The sequence below is a fragment of the Labrus mixtus genome, chromosome 10, assembly GCF_963584025.1.
Source record: "Labrus mixtus chromosome 10, fLabMix1.1, whole genome shotgun sequence".
Taxonomy (NCBI): domain Eukaryota; kingdom Metazoa; phylum Chordata; class Actinopteri; order Labriformes; family Labridae; genus Labrus; species Labrus mixtus.
Window position 1 is genome coordinate 5,902,266 of NC_083621.1, and position 20,028 is coordinate 5,922,293.

General features: G+C 41.1%; 1 protein-coding gene across 3 annotated transcripts in view; it reads right to left on the reverse strand.

Annotated features, from left to right (window-relative positions):
- Positions 1–295: 295 nt before the first annotated feature.
- The window catches only part of LOC132981693 (liprin-alpha-1), a 42,187-nt gene continuing 22,454 nt past the window's right edge, over positions 296–20,028 (reverse strand). For all 3 annotated transcript variants that reach the window (XM_061047690.1, XM_061047688.1, XM_061047689.1), the window contains exon 8: positions 296–591. In XM_061047690.1, coding sequence (XP_060903673.1) covers positions 553–591 — 39 coding nt within the window. In that variant the 3' untranslated portion in view covers positions 296–552. The remainder of the gene's footprint in view (positions 592–20,028) is intronic.

A 20,028-nucleotide genomic window follows, 5' to 3' on the forward strand; every position in this document is an offset into this window, starting at 1 on the left:
TGGGGCGGACAGATGTGCAGAAACTGGAATGGCTGTTTAAGTTTGATGTGTTTAAATTTGATAATTTTGTTTCAAAAGCTTGGAAAAGAAGACAGGATATTCTGTTTGATTAGTTTGACTTCTTGCTTTCTCTTTTTGTTTCTTGAGAATGAGTATAGCTAACCTAGTGCACTCTGATCCAGGAACGTTTTTTAATTTATGGTGTCATGTAATGCAGGCTGGGAATATGGATGTATGTATGACACAATAATAAAATAAATGTGCATGTGTGACAGTAAAAACGAGGACAGGAGGACGTGGTACAAGTCGTTTAATTCAGTCATCTATCATGAAGCAGATTCTTTTTACAGACAGTCGAAACAATGCTGGAAGAAAAAACTTGAAATGTTTTGGTTCCACAGGTTTGTGTTATTCCAAGAGTTGCTTGACAAAGACTGGGATGTAATCCACAAATTCAGAACCACGCACACAAACATGTAGTCGTCATCTTCTGGTCTGCAGAAGGTGGGAAGGGGAAAGAGAAGACGAGTGCAGGCTCCGGGCTTTCTGTCCTCAAGGAGGTTTCTGGTGTCCGTTGATAGGGCTCCCCGCCTGAGGTCAGACAAATAAAGCGTAAGTGAAGATGACCAAAGACAATAAACATGAAGTGTGTGCAAGAGGGGAAATCAGAGAGAGAGAGAGAATAGCTGGAGGAAACAATGTCCCAGTGTGTAATTATGGGTCAAGACATCCAGATATTAAGTTGTCTATAACGTCTGTTCCAACTGCATATCAGGGATTGTTTTACACTTTGGAAACTGAAGTCGGGATGAAGCTTTTTAAAGAGTTACTGAAGAGGATGTTGAAACACCTCAGAGACTCACAGAGCAGGACTGAGATCTGTCTTTGCTCTAAAGGTTTAGTTCCTGCAAGTGTACAGGAGGCGTCTCTGTTCTCCACAGAGGGAGGCGGTTCGTTTGTTTGTTTTATTTGGATCCCCATTAGCTTCAGCATGTTCTTACTGGGGTCCGCAGTTTATATTGTGACAATACATTTTACAAATTCATATTATATATTATTCTTTTCACACTACACAAACATTCCACAACATTTCTTCAATAACTAAAAATAATAGACAATTTACATAAATGAACAAAAAACCCAAAAGAAACAGACAAACACAAAAGGCTCCGTCTGATTTACAGCATCTAAGACATAACATGGTTACACAAAAAAAGGCCCAGTAGTCCTATCAGTACTGACTAAAGTTTCTCTGTAGATAATGTTCTTTAAGACTTCTTTTAAAACTGTATCCAGTGCTTTGTTGTTTAACATTACTTGGGAGTGAATTCCATTCCAGCATTGTTCTGTGTGTTACTGAACGTTGAGACGCTGATGTTCTTGATTTAGGAAGAGTAAAACAACCTCCCACAGCATGCCTTGTTGGATAATGGTGTGTGTCTGCACTGAAAGATAATCTTCTGTACAAGTTAAAAGGAGTTTTTGTTGTCATCATGTTCCGTAAGAAAACCATGAGTGAATATAATAATCTATGTTTAACTTCCAACCAAGAGAGGCGTTCATGCATCTTACTGACATTTGATCTGAAACCACATGAGAGAGCTACTCGTGCAGCTTTATTCTGGACCAGATGCAAAAAAAATTTACGTTACTTATTGAAATATTTGACCAAACCACAGAGCAATAATCAAGATGAGAGAAAACTAAGGCTTGAATGACTTGTTTAAGTGTTTGTTGTGTCAAGTTTTTTGATCATGGACAAAGTATTTCCCATTTTTGTTATTAATTTCTGTACATGTTTGTCCCATGAAAGTCTGTTGTCAATGATAACGCCCAACAGTTTGATTTCTTCTACTTGTTTTATTATTGTCTGAGTTATACTTAGATCAAGCTTTGGATTAGCACATAAAGAATAATTATTTCCAACCACTAAACTGTTTGTTTTAGATACATTTAGAATTAGTTTATTACTACTGATCCAGTCTACAACTGACTTTAATTCTCTCTGTAAATTAGTATTTAATTCATTGATGTTTCCATCTGCTAAATATATGGTGGAGTCATCTGCATACATTGAGATACTTGCTCTTTCTAATACTGAGGGAAGATAATTCGTGAAGATCGTGTACAGGAGTGGCCCAAGACAGCTTCCTTGAGGAACTCCATGTTTCACAAGTTTCACATCTGAAAAACTTCCATTAAAATACACCGACTGCTTTCTATCAGTCAAATAACTTTTCATCCACAGTAATGCAGTTTGAGAAAAAACATAATATTTAAATTTTTCCAACATGAACTTATGATCAATAATATCAAAAGCTGTAGAGAAATCAAGCATAATAACACCAATTATTTTCCTCGACTCTATATCCTGAGACCAGTCATCAACAATCTGAGTCAGGGCAGTGGCTGTAGAGTACTTTTCTCTGTATGCATGCTGAAAATGTGTTATTAAATTATTATTTGAAAAATAAACCTGAATTTGTTCATAGACAATTCTTTCCATTATCTTACCTAGAATTGGTAATAAACTTATTGGTCGACTATTGGAACCAGGGAACGGCTTTCTTTTATCTTTAGGTATTGGGACAATTTTTGACATTTTCCATGATTGCAAACATACATTTTCATTAAAACACTTGTTTATAATGTGTGCAATTATTGAAGCTATAGGTTTTAGCAGCTTGCTGTCAAGATAGTCAACCCCTGGTGGTTTATTTTTACAATTCACAAGAAGTAATTCCACTTTAGCAACACTGATATTCTTAAATTCAAAGCTGCATGTTTTACTTTCCATTATCTTATTTATTAGTTTGTTTGATATATCAGTCTTTTGGTTTAGTTAAAAAAATCACCTTCATTTTCTAAATAAGCTGGGGTTGATTTAGTATTTCCTCTTAATATATAATTCAAGGTATTCCAAAATTGTTTTTTATCATTTTTTATTTCTTTAATTTTATTTTCATAAAACAATTTATTTTTCTTCTTATTTGATTTTGTGATAAAATTCCTAAGTTTACAGTATATTTGTCAATCCAACTTAAAATGAGATGAAACTGCTGTTAGTTTGGCTTGATCCCTTTGCTTCATTAGGTCTTTTAATTCTTCATATAACCACGGGGCACTAACATTTCGAACCGTGAACTTTTTGATCGGTGCATGATAATCAACAATTGTCATCAAAGTTTGATCAAAAACCTGGAATGCTTTCTCTGGATCTAATTGTAAGAATACTTCTGACCAGTTAGCCTTTTTTACATCATCTACATAACAGGACTGCGTAAATCTCCTGAAGGATCTTTTCATTATGATTTTTGGACCCGCTTTAGGAACTTTAGTTTTCCTCACAATAGCAACAAGATTATGGTCACTAAAGCCGGTCGGTACAGATGTGGCGTTTGAGCAGAATTCTGGTCTATTCACAAAGATGTGGTCTATACAGGAAACTGATCGAGTGCCATCTCCTTTTATGCATATTCTTGTTGGTTTATCAATGACCTGTGATAATCCACAGGCGCAAGATGCACTCATTAGTTTCATCTTCATTGGACAGAAGGAGGAGTTCCAATCTATATTCAGATCACCCATGAAGTAAATTTCATGATTTGTACTACTAGCATAGTCCAACATATCACAGATTTGATCTAAATACCCACTATTAGCACTAGGAGGTCTGTAACAACATCCAATCATAATAGACCTCAAATGTTTCAAAGCAACTTGTAGCCATATTACTTCAATATCAGAAAACATGAAATCTGGCATCACTTTTACAGGTATATGACTCTGAATATAGATGGCAACCCCTCCTCCATATACATTCCTGTCATTTCTATAAATGTTATATCCATGTATCATTAGGGATGTGTCTTCAAATGTAGAATCTAAATGGGTTTCAGAGACTGCCAATATGTGTATGTTGTTTAGTAAAAGTACATTTGTCAAATCATTTAATTTATTCCTTAAACTACATATATTTATATGGGCTATTTTAAGACCTTTCTTAGGTAATGTAAGTATCATACCAAAGATTAATACTTTGATTCATACTGATAAATTCAAAATCGGAGCAACACAAATCAAAATAGAGAACTACATTTAACCACACACACATACAGACACTCAAAAACACACAAAAAATAATGTTTGCCACTCTGCCTGTCAAAGTTGCACTCCTAGGTAGGCTGATCTCCTCTTTTTCTTTAAATTATTCTATTATTTAACACAGTAACTCAGACTGACAAAATATTTTGCTATTAATACTCTTTATTTGCACTGGGTTCTTATTAAATGTATTTTCCATCGAAATAGATTATTGCATTCTTAATCTGTGTACCAAACTAAAAAGGCCCAATGCTTTATCAAATCATATTACTCATTTCTTTTCCTCATTTCCTGACATCAGGTTAATCCGTTGGGTATAATATAAACAGAAAAAATGTATTTCCTACAAAGAATTCTCTCCATTGGTCCAGCAAAAATGTTAAATGTCTGTTATATTTAACAGTACCTCATGTTGTTCAGAAACATCTGTTTACATGTCCATAGAGTTTTTAATTCAGTCCAGTTCTGGTAAAAAGTAAATCCAGCTGCAGTCGTTTTAATATTAACTGTTTCTTACCATCGTTACTTGTCCCTTCTGCACACTGCTATCACCTTTCACGAACTGACCGGCAACGTCGGTGTAATTGATTGATTAAGGTAATTTTCTGCAGTTTTATGATCCTGGAAATATTTTGTTTCTCTGTTAAGTGTTATGATTAGTGTTGCTGGGTGAATCAGACCGTGTTTTATTCCTGCCTGATGTAACTTCATCCTGAGATCCTTGAACTGCGCTCTTTTTTTGGATACCACCGCTGTCAAATCCGGGAAATTTTTTATCTTCATCTCTTTGAAATTCAGCACCCTCTCCTTCTTCGCTATTTGTAAAATAGCGTCTTTCGCCATGTACCTTTGCATTCGGACGATCATCGGTCTGCAACCAGATTTTGTGGCAGGCCCCACTCTGTGCGCATTTTCCACATCGGGTTGGCATGGAAGATTTTTTTCTTTAAATACTTCATTGAAGAATGAATTCGGTAGGACGTCCCTTTTCCACGTCTTTGTCAAGGCCAAACACTCACGTTAAATCTGCGGCTGTACATCTCCAGGGTTTTCAGTTTTTTCTCTTAATTCCTTGTTTTCTTTGCGGAGAGTTGTACACTCATTCTCCACTTCAGCCATCCTATTGTGTACATCCGATAGAGCCAGCTCCACATCATCCAGTTTGTTCTTACATTCCTTTAATCCGATCTGTAAAGTGTCCAGTTGAGGATTTAATTTACTTATTGCCTCGCTTATTTCTTCTTTAATTATTGAACGGATTAATGCAGCCAGTTCGGATTGATTTGCCTGCACTGCTCCAGCTGCCATCTCGGTACTCTCAGCTGTGACAGGTGAGATGATTGTCGTTTCTTTTTTAGCTTTTTTAGGCATCAGATTTTCTCCAGCTCCTCTCCCAATTTTTAGATAGTGTTTAACATCAACTACTGGAAAGTAGATGCTTTTGGATCTTTTAAATTCTGGGTTACTTGTTATAATTGTTTGAGGATTCAGCGGCCTCGGCGTTCCATGCTCTCACTCACTGCAACCGGACATGACGTTGGTTAGTTGGTTAGTCATCTGTAAACCGTTAACTGATCTGCTGAAAGAATGCTATCAGAGGTAATAACTGTGTGAGTGAGCTAACGCTGTAACGGCTCCATTTGTAACCTGAGTGTGGGATTTGATCTCATGGTGTTAACTGTGCAAAGCTGATGGGAAAATTGGCAGAGGGCGGCATATTCAAAGGTATTTTTGTGTGGATTTTGGCGCCCCCTGTGGACAGAGTATGTACTGCGTCGCCCCATTGAGAGCACTGGCAATCCAGATTTGTTAATCCTTAGTATCTAACTGGATCTGGGCCTGGGCGATAAAACAATAACGATAATTATCGCGATATAATTTTTGTCAACATAAATATTAAAAATGTTCGATAAAAGGTCGATAGATTTAAACCTGTAATTACACCATCCAACCACTGGGAAACACAGGGGCGCTAATGTGCCTTGGACGCTAGTTGCCACTCGACATTAAAGAGAAGAAGAAAAAGACTACGAACAGCCAATCATGTCGCAGGGATATGGGTAGGCGGGCTTACAGACGCTCGGAGCGGAAAGGAAACAGCCGAAATTAGGGATAGCTACTCTGAAGAAAACGCCGAACCTACCGGCTCAAAGCAGGAGAAATAATCCTCGACGAGATGACAAGAAATGCCGTTTAACTTCCAGAGTTTAGAGACATTTTGTCTATTTACAGTCCGACAAAAAACAGAGCGGGCCAGTGAGTGTTACTCTCCAACAACAAACGGTCATATCAGTGTTTTCCAGCTCAGTTTGTCTTTGAAAGATGGATTACCTGACACTGGATAGTAAAGAAAGTCCATTTCCATATCTGGATCATTCATATTAAATCTTTCAAAAGTCGCCTATTTATCAGTTTCTTGCAAGTTGACTGCCGGATAAGATGACTACCTGTCCACTTTGACTTCCAGCGTTACTTTTTGCTTCTATTTATCGCTATTGAAACTGTTATTTTCAGCGATATCACACTGGAGGTGGCTCTGTGGGTCGGCTGTGTGTATAATAAATCCTGCCTGAGCTGGTAATGTGTTTTATCACGGTTGGCTGTTTCCTCTCTTGTCTCCGGCGATCCCCGCTCCTCCAGCTACATTTCCCCCCTCTCTCTCTCTCTCTCTCTCTCTCTCTCTCTTTCTCGGGTTTCATCGGGTTGGCATGGAAGATTTTTTTCTTTAAATACTTCATTGAAGAATGAATTCGGAAGGACGTCCCTTTTCCACGTCTTTGTCAAGGCCAAACACTCTGACGTTAAATCTGCGGCTGTACATCTCCAGCTTTTCAGTTTTTTCTCTTAATTCCTTGTTTTCTTTGCGGAGAGTTGTACACTCATTCTCCACTTCAGCCATCCTATTGTGTACATCCGATAGAGCCAGCTCCACATCATCCAGTTTGTTCTTACATTCCTTTAATCCGATCTGTAAAGTGTCCAGTTGAGGATTTAATTTACTTATTGCCTCGCTTATTTCTTCTTTAATTATTGAACGGATTAATGCAGCCAGTTCGGATTGATTTGCCTGCACTGCTCCAGCTGCCATCTCGGTACTCTCAGCTGTGACAGGTGAGATGATTGTCGTTTCTTTTTTAGCTTTTTTAGGCATCAGATTTTCTCCAGCTCCTCTCCCAATTTTTAGATAGTGTTTAACATCAACTACTGGAAAGTAGATGCTTTTGGATCTTTTAAATTCTGGGTTACTTGTTATAATTGTTTGAGGATTCAGCGGCCTCGGCGTTCCATGCTCTCACTCACTGCAACCGGACATGACGTTGGTTAGTTGGTTAGTCATCTGTAAACCGTTAACTGATCTGCTGAAAGAATGCTATCAGAGGTAATAACTGTGTGAGTGAGCTAACGCTGTAACGGCTCCATTTGTAACCTGAGTGTGGGATTTGATCTCATGGTGTTAACTGTGCAAAGCTGATGGGAAAATTGGCAGAGGGCGGCATATTCAAAGGTATTTTTGTGTGGATTTTGGCGCCCCCTGTGGACAGAGTATGTACTGCGTCGCCCCATTGAGAGCACTGGCAATCCAGATTTGTTAATCCTTAGTATCTAACTGGATCTGGGCCTGGGCGATAAAACAATAACGATAATTATCGCGATATAATTTTTGTCAACATAAATATTAAAAATGTTCGATAAAAGGTCGATAGATTTAAACCTGTAATTACACCATCCAACCACTGGGAAACACAGGGGCGCTAATGTGCCTTGGACGCTAGTTGCCACTCGACATTAAAGAGAAGAAGAAAAAGACTACGAACAGCCAATCATGTCGCAGGGATATGGGTAGGCGGGCTTACAGACGCTCGGAGCGGAAAGGAAACAGCCGAAATTAGGGATAGCTACTCTGAAGAAAACGCCGAACCTACCGGCTCAAAGCAGGAGAAATAATCCTCGACGAGATGACAAGAAATGCCGTTTAACTTCCAGAGTTTAGAGACATTTTGTCTATTTACAGTCCGACAAAAAACAGAGCGGGCCAGTGAGTGTTACTCTCCAACAACAAACGGTCATATCAGTGTTTTCCAGCTCAGTTTGTCTTTGAAAGATGGATTACCTGACACTGGATAGTAAAGAAAGTCCATTTCCATATCTGGATCATTCATATTAAATCTTTCAAAAGTCGCCTATTTATCAGTTTCTTGCAAGTTGACTGCCGGATAAGATGACTACCTGTCCACTTTGACTTCCAGCGTTACTTTTTGCTTCTATTTATCGCTATTGAAACTGTTATTTTCAGCGATATCACACTGGAGGTGGCTCTGTGGGTCGGCTGTGTGTATAATAAATCCTGCCTGAGCTGGTAATGTGTTTTATCACGGTTGGCTGTTTCCTCTCTTGTCTCCGGCGATCCCCGCTCCTCCAGCTACATTTCCCCCCTCTCTCTCTCTCTCTCTCTCTCTCTCTCTCTTTCTTAGCTCTGCAGAGACTTCAGGGAAGCGGGGGGAAAAAAAGCATCATCTGCACTCAATCAGAATAATTATCTGAAGAAATGCACAGTGAGAGGTGAGGGGGAATGAAGCACAGAGGCTCCCTCCAGTCTTTATTAGTCATCTCTCTGCGCTGCCTTGGAAGAGAACCCGGACGGCTTTGGGAGGAAGCCATGTGCAGCAGACAGAAAGACAGACGGACAGACAGGGGAAAAGGCCTTAATGTGGAGACTCCCCGTGCCCAGAAAGTATCAGCAATCTCTCAAGGTTTTGGCAGCGGCTGCAGCTCCTCTGGGGACTGGCAGCAACACGAGGATCAGCCCTATGTTCTGTCTGTCAGGCTTCCTCTTATCCACAGATTCCTTAAAACACTGCAACCTGTCAACCCTGAAAGATGTGGGAGCTTTAACCAGAGAGCACCTTTTTAGGGATCTTCACTATCAACATAATCCAGGAGGATGAGGCGTTTGAGGTCCTGTCAGGATTTGTGAGCGCTTTCTGGAGCAGCTCTTTATGAGACACTGTAGGGTTCCTCCTTGATTGCAAAAATGGCTTTTATTTTTTGCAATCAAAGCTCTCTCACTTTTCAAGAGCAGTCAGACAGACAGAAGAATAAATCATTGATTAGACTCGTCTGGTCGTCTGGTGCCCGTGAAGTATCAGTTTTATGAATGTCCTGGCAGAACTACAAGTCCACAGGGGGGCTGGCGGCCGTTCTCAGATGGATATCTCTCCGTTTTGAATTTCTATTTCACCCCCTGAGATTTGCATTTGACCCTGATCCAGACTGGTCTCTCTAAAGGTACAGGGTCTTTTGTCAAATCCAGAGACAGCTTCAGTTCTTTGGAGTCAGATTAATGAATAAACCCTGAGATCAGAGACACAGTATGACTCCTCTCTGATGAGGATCCCTTTTGATTATTTAAAGACACCCAAAAAAAAAATCCCCTCAAAGCTTGTTTACTTGCTGAATCAGGAGTGTCTCATGAATTCAGATAATCCCCCCGCCTCTTCATCTATTCAGCCATGCAACTTTTCTTGTGTTTGTAGCTTTGGCCAAAAGTTCAGTTTTCAAAACCGTTGCTGAGGTCAAGCAATTTAAGGCAAAACTGCCAGTGAGCACATTAAAGATCTACCATAATCACCAAATCCCAGCAGTTAAACAGAAGGTAGGTGGTTTTAAGACATAAGAGCAACAGGAGAGCTTGACTCCTGTGAACAGTAACAAGACTCATAAGACTAAGACTAACAACAGAAGAGACGCCAGCCTTAAAAGAGCCTATCATCTGGACCAAAAAAAGAGAAACAAACTTTAATTTAAGGTGAATGATCAGGTTGACCTGGTTGTGCACTTGGGCCTTTTGAACATTTGCTGCTCCAGCTTTGGTTTTGGTTCCAGAAGATCTGCCTGCCCAGAGACAGGTAGAAGGTGCTTTTCCTCAACCCAGCAGGGCCTCAAGGTCCTCACATGATGGAGGCACTTGTAGGCCGTCACCGACAGCGTTCCCGAGAGACTACTAATAACTATCGACGCCTCCCAATCAGGCTGGGGCACTATCTGAGAGGGCAGGTCTGTTCGGGGTCACTGGGGTTCTGCACAGCAGAGGTTGTACTTGAATCTCCTCGAGATGGAGGCGCTTTACATGGCTCTGTTACTTTCTCTGTAGTATACGGGGGAGGCAGGTTATGGTGATAACAGACAGCATGGCAGTGGTTTCTTACATCAACCATCAGGGGGGGCTGAAGTGTCCGACCCTGCATGTGTTGACTGCTCTTGTGGGCTCAGTCCAAGGGATGGAACAGCGTCCGGCCCATTGGTCACATATCACGGCGGTCACACTGCAGCGTTCACAAACCATCACTGTAAAGAGGTCTGAGCTGAAAGCAGCCAGGACTCCTGGTGTTGTCGTAGTGATGTTTCGGATGTGTTACTGCCCTTATTACTGTATCTTCCTCACAGATGGAATCATCATGATCGGCTCTAAAGCTGAAGTCTTTATAGGTTTTCTGATGTATTTTAACTCCAGTCTGAACCCGTTGATCTACACCTGTGTCTACCCGTGGTTTAGGAGAACTATTAGACTCATTGTTACATTAAAGATAACACATCCTGGCTCCTGTGATGCAAACATACTGTAGGGAGGCACTAACCTCTGGTTTCCACAAAGCGAAAGGAGTCAGTGTTGATGCAAAATGATGAAAATTATGTATCTTAGGCATGAGTAAATACAAATATCAACACACGTGGACCTTGTTCACCTTTGATTTTAGTATCATGAATTCTGCAGTCAGTGAACCGTTTGGCTCTGTCTCAGTTTGCACTTCCAACTATCTCATAAAGTAGGTGCTCTGCACACTACTCCTGCTCAGCATCACCAGTTTATTCGAGAAAAATCACAACAGTGCCTCTGCACCTTTGCCAACACACTTGATGTTGATAAAGGTGCAGAGGGATGTTCGCTAATAATTTGGAGACGCCAAGCAAATATAGATAACAGAACATGACCTGATAATAGGAAAAAAGGACTGTAGGATCATTAAACTGGAACTGAATGGGCAGAATGAGTTTTATTCGATGGACGCTGACGGATGATGTTGATAAATCCATGCAAACTTAACCTCATATTTCAAAAATACATACAAACTACACCTTCTCCACACTTACACTTGCACTCATTAATTGTTCATGTATTGTTCAAGTATTGTTTGCACTATCTGTACTGTTTGTTTTTATTTGTCTGTATCTGCCTAGCTCATGCTAATGTCCTGTAAATGTGTTTGTCTTGATGTGTCATGACTGTGGTTTATGTCTCATGTTCTGCAGAACAGGAACCTGCTGGAAACCAGTTTTTTAAACTGAGTCAGGCCCGTTAAACTGTAACCTAATGTTACTTTAAAACTTTACTGTATCATAAATGAAATGAAAACTTTGTGTTTTGCATTGTCATTACCGTGTTGTAATCCTGCTCTATAATGACGTCTGAAATGTTGGAGAAGTTTGGTGTTATGCTGCAGCACGTCTTGAACCTTACTTTAACATCCTTTTTTTAATGTCATGGTTGTGAATAAAGCATGAATCATGTTAGACGTGGTGTGGTGTATTTCTCTTGGTTTAGACAATGCTGCCACTTTCTGGTCAGAAGCGGGTAGTGTCATTGTTCATCATGACGTAAGAAGATTTGGTACAGTATATATTAACACACTCCAGTACACCACCACCACATGTGTTGCCAAGTCTGCTTATTATAATCGACTTTGGGTTTGTTTTCCTGTAAAGTCGTTTACAAATAGTTGGGCGTATTTGGCCAGAAATAATTGGGGGCCCTACAACCCCACATTTTTCACCATTGTGTGTGCCAGTGTCTGTTTTCTCTCCTATGAACAGATAATTCCTCAATTCATTTTTCTTGGTTGGCTTTCATTGACAAACTTTGGAGTACAAAGCAAAAATGTATGCAATGCTTAGCAGAGGCCCCTTAGGGAGGTTCCCTACTGTCATTCAAAATTTGGACTTTGGGCTGCTGCTGTAGTTTAAAGTTTGTGAGCTATCAAGGGCCCCCTGCTGGTCTGGGGCCCCAAGCAGTTGCCTGCCTTGCCTGTTGAGAAGCAGCACCTCTGTGCATATAACAGTGTGTGTGTGTGTGTGTGTGTGTGTGTGTGTGTGTGTGTGTGTGTGTGTGTGTGTGTGTGTGTGTGTGTGTGTGTGTGTGTGTGTGGGGTGTTTTAAGGAGGCACATTAAACACATTCAGACGTGCATTATAAATCCTGTTATCCCGGCACGCCCTGAACGTAACACATGAACACTCTTACAAACAGAAATCGGTCCTCGTTTCAAAATGGTTCAATTTCACATTAATGCACACGGCTGTAGAAAAAGATACGACGTCTTCTTCCTGTAATTTGTTCAGAAAGCGTTGAGATATTTCTCTGACCCAAATTAAACTATTTGAATTTTCTCTGGACGTTCTTTAAATTTCATACCGGCACACTCAACCTGCTAAGACGGAGGGAGGATGTATATTGAGATGGACGTCCACCAAAGACATTTAATCGACCTTTCAGAAGCAGCAGTCAACGATTTGCAGCGATTTTTTTCATTAAGGCACTTAAACCGGTTTAAGGAGATGAAGTCTGTCAACAGTTAGACGTGTGTATTCGGTGAAGGATGCTCAGAAAACTATCTTTTGTTGAAAATGAAGAAATCAAATCCTGCTACAGGGATGCCGAATCATACCCCAGGGGTGTGTTAGTACCCCGTGGTGTCATCACTGTCGGGTGTGGGCACAAGAGAGCAGAGGTGTGGACTTTGGACTGGACTTGACATTAGAGCTCAACACTTTTCCACTTTTTCGGCTGCTCGGATTCTGGAAGTAAATTTTTCCCCATTTCGAATCCTCCGTTGACATTTCATAAAAATCCTTATATCAACAGATTGAAGCCTGTAACCATGACAACCAGCTACCCCAATACTCGTGACTATAAAACATTTGAAAAAACAGAGAAAAAAAGAAAGAGGGAAAAGACTGTGAACATGATTGAACTACACGTCCCACAATGCATTGCGAATGAAACCTCTTCTTAAATGTACCTTTAGTTGTTGTTATCGTGTTTAAAGTGTTGTACTGTCTTGTAGTTTGCATCGTTGAATATATAAATCACATTCACTGCAGCAGAACAAGGTAAGTAGAACGAGCCGTGTTAGCTAACTAACTAGCTAGCCTGCTAGCGGAACTATCTGTTCGCAGAGGGGCGGGAGACATTGCCATGGTAACAGCGTGCTCCACCATCAGAGTTGATTGAGTGATGGAATATTCGACCAGGAGTTTGTATGTTGTGTTTTATTTTGAAATTGACCGGACGCTCTGTGCATTTCCTTGTCTGACTTCCTGTCGAACGACTCCATCCAGCTTCACAAGGAGAGCAAATTATATACTGAGCATTTTTCTCTGTGTTGTAAGACTTATGCAGACCACAAACAAAGGACTGGATAGGTTTATTTCACATTTTTTGGGTCTGTAGTCACTCAGGTTACCTAAATATATGTTAAAAAACACTGTAGAAGAGGATTTTTCATAATATGTTCCCTTTAACACGACTTCTGTTGTTGCAGGAGGAAAGCAGGAGCTTTCAGAGAGCTGGACAAACAGAGAGACCACACAACATGTTTACAGCCTGGTTAAAAAAAGTTAGAAGTTCTGGGTAACTGTGCAGCTCTACCAAATGTGACTTAAAGGTCCTATATTATGCTTTTTCTAGTTTTATATGCCCTTTAGTGTGTTTTCCAAGTGTCCTGTACATGTTTAGGCACATCTACGTGCAAAAATTCAAAGTCTGCGGAAACGCGGCTTCTCCTATGTCCTCCTGTTAGCTGTAGCATTAGCTGCACGTAACGCTCGGTTCTAGCCCCCCTCGATAAAAATTTGTCAGTCCAGCGTCATTGTCAGTGTGAGATCACTGATCTAAGTCCATTCGCTCATTGTGGCAAGCCCAGCAGCTCATGTTGCACGCCCATTAATTTCTGTAGCACGCCCACGATATGCCGTAGCCTGCGGTAGCACAGTAGTGCTAAGGTGCTAATGTTTATGCTCCCCCCTTGGACGGAGCCAGTGGCTGCATTCCCAATATGGTAAAAGAGGCGGGACAGTTCCAAGAACCGTGCTGAGCAACTGACCAATAACAACAGAGCGGATCAGCAGACCAATCAGAGCAGACTTGGCCCACGTGGGGTTTAACAGTGTGGGCTCAACAGAGTGTAGCTGACAGACTCAGAGTGTAGAGGGAGCAAGGAGGAGCAGTACATGAAAACAGACACTTTTTTCGGACTTTAGCTAACAAAAGTAGGTACATAGATTAAATATACCAACCCCAAAAAGGGCAGAATATGGGCTCTTTAACTAAGTTCAGTTCACTGAGTAAACATTACAACAACACAAAAGGTCAAATCGTCTAAGAAGAGGCGTTTACATTTGGAAACAGACTACATTTTACTGAAGCAACAAAAACAGTTATTCATATTGTTGCATCACACTGTCAATGTGCACGATTGTTTAAAAAACAGACACACGTGTTAGCCGTCAAGTGTATTTTATTATCAACAAGAAGACATTCACAACTTTGACTTCATCAGTTTTCATAATAAAAGATGTCCCCATCATAGTGCACAGGATAGCTGTCTTCACATTTGATTGCAATATAATTGGTGCGAGGTTGACCCCTGTACTGACAGTGAGGAGGCCTGGCTCCCTGGTTTCGCAGAGTGCAGACGATAATATAGAAGGGGGTCGTGCTTTTGATCATGCCATTACCAAGCTGCCTTCCATTCTCACAGACGGTCTTGATTGGGCCGTTGGTAGAGACGATGAAGGTATTGGTCTCTTTACACTCATTGTTGATGGTTTTGATTTTTCTTTTTCCTATTTCAGTGTCACATCTGTTGACACTCATCTCGCCATTGACATGCTGATTGATAAACTTTTTGTGGCGCTCCAGCAAAGCCGGGGTGATGCAGAGCACAGTAGCAGGAAGCAGCAACAAAGCAAACTGGATCCTCATGATTTCCTAAAGTGAAGAAAATATGGAAAGATTGATGATTAGACATTTTCTGTCAGAGGAGGTATGTGTCTACGTTCTTATTACAAACTGTTATTCACAGTCTCAGATCAACAGAGAGCATCTTCGTATTCATGAATACAGTCTTGTTAAATGGACATTACAGTGAGAAGAGAGAACAAACAAACCTTTGGAGTTTGAAGTAGAGCAGCGGCAGTTGTTTTACTCGGTCTGGTCGTGGCGGTTGAAACGGTGAAGAGAAGATTTGAATAGTTTCTGTCAACAAGTAGTCTTACAAATGTTGTCTCTCTAAAGCTCTGAATAATTTATTGAATTTGGATTCGGACTTTGACCTCTTGGCAGATCAAAGCAGTAGGAGGGAATGACATTGCATTTTTTTTTTAACCCTCCTATAACCGGAGGACTTGTGTCGCACCTTTCAGCCTAACAACACAGAAAAATGCTCCATTAAAGACTGCCATAGAATTATTATCTATTAAATCCTTTCAGAATTATAAGAACAAGAAACTCCAGAACTGTATGAGTGTGTAGTGTTTGAAGATGCTAGATGAACGAAGAGATTTCTAACAAGAGTTATAAGTGCCATATTGGGCTACATTCTGGGTGATTTTTAAAACAAGACATTTCCTGAAATGCGAAAACAAATTAAAAAAAAAAAATCTTCTGCTATATAGCCCAGATATATAATAGATAATTACAGAAGGACTGTTCCGGAGATTCTCCTGACCTAGCCGTTCACACGTGCACCTCACAGCGGGAGAATATCCCTGTCAGAGGGGAGGGGGGGTGGGGGATTTCCTGAGGTAAGACGCGGAAGTAGCGGCTGAAGCAACAGAGTCCTCTACACGAAGCTATAATGAGAATATTTGCCTGTATATCAATGGTATGTGTAATCCAATGGAATAAAAACATCCACAAAAGAGTGGAGAACAACATACTGACGAACAGAAAACACAATTCAGCAGGTTCATTACGTGCACGGAGATCATAGTGGTTGCGTGCAGACACTTTATGCACTGCGCGGTAACGCTAAGCCGGGCCAGAAGTGACATTCTTCTGCTTCGATGCAATGAATTTTCCTCGATGATTTTGTCCTCGAATTATTTGAGTTAGTCGAGGAATCGTTTCAGCCCTAGTTCAGACCTTATTTAGTCATATCAAAACATTTCTGTTTTTATCTACAATAATATGGTTTATGTTTGTGAGCGTGCTAGTGTTTTAAAAAAAAAGATGCTAGATGAGCGAAGAGATTTCTAACAAGAGTTCAAAACATTTCCCCCCTTAGTAGGAGTAAATATAAAACAGCAAAGCATGCCCTCATGGCGAGTCATTTATACCTTATGATTAACACGACTTGAGTTGTTGCAGGAGTGGAAGCAGGAGCTTCACGCAAACTGATCAAAATGTTTGTGAATCAAAGTACACATTGAATCTCTATGTCAACATATGCTCTATGTCAACTGGTGCTGTTCCTCCCTCATTTAAACATGCTATAGTGCAGCCCTTGTTAAAAAAAACCAACCTGGACCCCATACCACTTTCCAACTACAGACCCATCTCAAAACTACCCTTCCTTTCTAAGGTGCTAGAAAAGGTTATTCTGGAGAAATTGCTACCCTACCTTCATCATAATAGTATTTTAGACAAATTTCAATCAAGTTTCAGAGCAGCCCATAGCACAGAATCTGCACTTCTCAAAATCCACAACGACATTCTGCTTACAATGGACTCTGGAAACTGTGCTTTCCTGATCTTACTGGACCTTACTGCAGCATTCGACACTGTCGACCACACAATTTTAATTAATCGCCTGCAGCATTGGGTTGGTGTTGGGGGCATAGCCCTGACTTGGTTTACATCATACCTGAACAACAGAACCTTCTCTGTAAACTTAACTAACGCCACATCCTCCCAATCTGGTCTGAGCTGTGGGATACCACAGGGATCCATCCTAGGCCCTCTACTATTTTCACTATACATGCTCCCATTGGGTCAAATTATCCAGAAGCACAACCTCTCATATCACTTCTACGCAGATGATACTCAGCTTTATCTACCGGTCAAACCAAACAATCTCGCAGAACTCACCTCTCTTACACAATGCCTTGAAGACATAAAACACTGGATGGCCCGTAACTTCCTACAATTAAATGAGTCAAAAACCGAAGCTGTTATTTTTGGCCCCCCCGACATCATCAAACAGGTCTCCAACAGCTTAGGTCACTTATACAGCCACATTAGGCCCCACGCCAGGAACCTTGGCTTTATCTTCGACTCAGGCTTTACATTTGATTGGCAGGTAAATACAGTTGTCAAATCCAGTTTCTTTCAGCTCCGTACAATTTCCAAGCTAAAACCTATCCTCTCATTCAGTGACTTACAGACAGTAACCCATGCGCTCATTTCATCCCAGCTTGACTACTGCAATTATTTATATACTGGGATAATCCCTGTCCTGTCTGCAGCTGGTCCAAAATGCTGCAGCAAGGCTGCTGACTGGAACCAAGAAGAGGGAGCATATCAGTCCTGTCCTAGCGTCCCTTCATTGGCTCCCAGTACGATTCAGAATTGATTTTAAGATTGTGTTGTTTGTTTTTAAAGCCCTGAATGGCCTGGCGCCCCTTTACATTACCGACCTCCTCAGGCCATACACCTCATCTAGGCCCCTGAGATCATCAGACATGGGCCTCCTGGCTGTTCCCCGCTCACGGCTCAAGCTAAAGGGAGATTGGGCTTGTTCAGTAAAAGCCCCTAAACTGTGGAACAGCCTCCCTCATCCCATCAGGTCTGCACCCTCTGTTGACTCTTTTAAGTCCTGTCTCAAGACATACTTTTATATTTTAGCATTTTAGTCCCCTGGTCCTGAAAAGACCATTTCTTTCAGGTTCCTTTGTTGCTTTCTTTATATATTCTTTCTTTATATATGTATATATGTATACATATATATATTTCTCTCTTGTGGACATTGTGGTCTGAAGTTGTTTTTTCTTTTTTAATGCATCGTACAGCACTTTGGTCAGCTGTAGCTGTTTTTAATTGTACTTTATAAATAAATATGACTTGAATTTCAGGGACGCGCTGAACTCAGTGGACTGTAAACATTCCTCTCCCAACATGATCAGACAAAAAACAAAGATGCACTTTGCACCGATGAGGTTCTCTCACAGGGAAGACGGCTGCAGATTTACTGTATCTGACTTCATTTTAGCAAAGCATTCCCTATTTTTCAAGACATTAAATATTACTCTGAAGAAAAACAGATTTGAATGCACTGCTGGTCATAAAGATGTTTTTTACATCCAGAGGAACAAGCCTAGATCCATTTCGGGGCTTTGAGCCCGTGTCCACAGAAGCTAATTTTGTGCGTGCAGCGCTCACAACCTTCTTTTTCAGCGCTCATTATTGCTAAGTTATGCAAGTTATCTGTGCTCCCCCCTGTAGTGTCTGTTAGGTGTGAATTAGATAGCACCAGGCCTATTTGCAGATATGGACCCTCTGAGGATGTGATTTAAATTAACTTATGCACATTCAATCAGAACTTCTAGCGTTAGCCTCCTGGCTAACATTAGCACCCTTCAGCTTTTGGAGCCGACAGAAATAACGTTTCTTAACAAGTTCTTGTTGGGGTCAAATGTCCGAGCCAGCTCCCTCCTTTTCTTCTGCTTTCTTTTCTGGCCTCCTAAAGCCTAAATTCCAACAGATGTGTGTCTGGTCCGTCTCTGTTTTTATTTTATTCAATGTGTGTGCTTCCACTGGCTTCGCTGCGCTGCGTCTCAGCTCGCTGCGTCTCAGGTCTCTGCGTCCAGAGTCCTCTGCATCAGATACACAAGGCTTTTGTTTCTGCAGGATGTCAGAGCACGGAGCATCAATTTACAAGAAAACAGAATAAAACACTCTGTTTTGACGATTCAACAATCGGATATGTGTTTGTTGTTGTGTTTTAAATGGTTTTATACCACATACATCGTTTTATCTCGCGCTGTAGCGGGTGAAATTACTGCAGGAATTATTTGTCTTGTGACTCCAGCTGTCCGGTGGTGGTGCTGCTCCGTGCTGCCCTCTGAGGACGCAGCCTGTGGGTGTTGATGGACGAGGGTGCACGGAGCCTTAACGGAGCGGAGCGGACACACAACACACACGTATGTGGTGGAAGTTCTGGGTAACTTTGTGCAGCTTTACCAATTGTAACATAACTAAGTTCAGTTCACTGAGTAAACATTACAACAACACAAAAGGTCAAATCGTCTAAGAAGAGGGGGTATACATTTCACTGAAGCAACAATAAATAAAATGTGTGTTTCTGTTGCTTTAAATTAGGGTGGACCTTGTTTTTTTGCTAACGTCCGTGTACCCTCCCCATCTGACAGGACACCACAAAGCGTTCCCCTTTAACCCCTCTTATAGGCGACCTCGGCTCCATGTGTTTAATAATTGCTTACATTTAAAAACATCAGCAAGAAAAAGATGAAGACGATGTAAAGGAGTCACGTCCTGACATCAGCAGCAGCAGCTCTACACCTCGCCTAACCTCGCATCACTTTTAAAAACCACAACGGTTTCTCCTGCAGGCTAGATTTCTGACCTATGAACTCCCCATGTACTGTCTGGGGCCGGGAGCGCCCCCAGGACCTCCGGGCCCCATGAGAAGATCTCACATTGGGCCCCCTCCACCACCACCACCCAAACTAAGCCCGGAGAATTTCTACAACCACGCCTCCATCACACAAATGACCCACAAAAACTTTAAACAATGATGCTTTGTTTTACACCCACGTAGCATCTCAGTCCTGTGTAAAGCAAAGCATATATTGGCTCACAAATCATTGCATATTCTCTTCTGTTCAATGATCTTACCTTATTTAAATTACT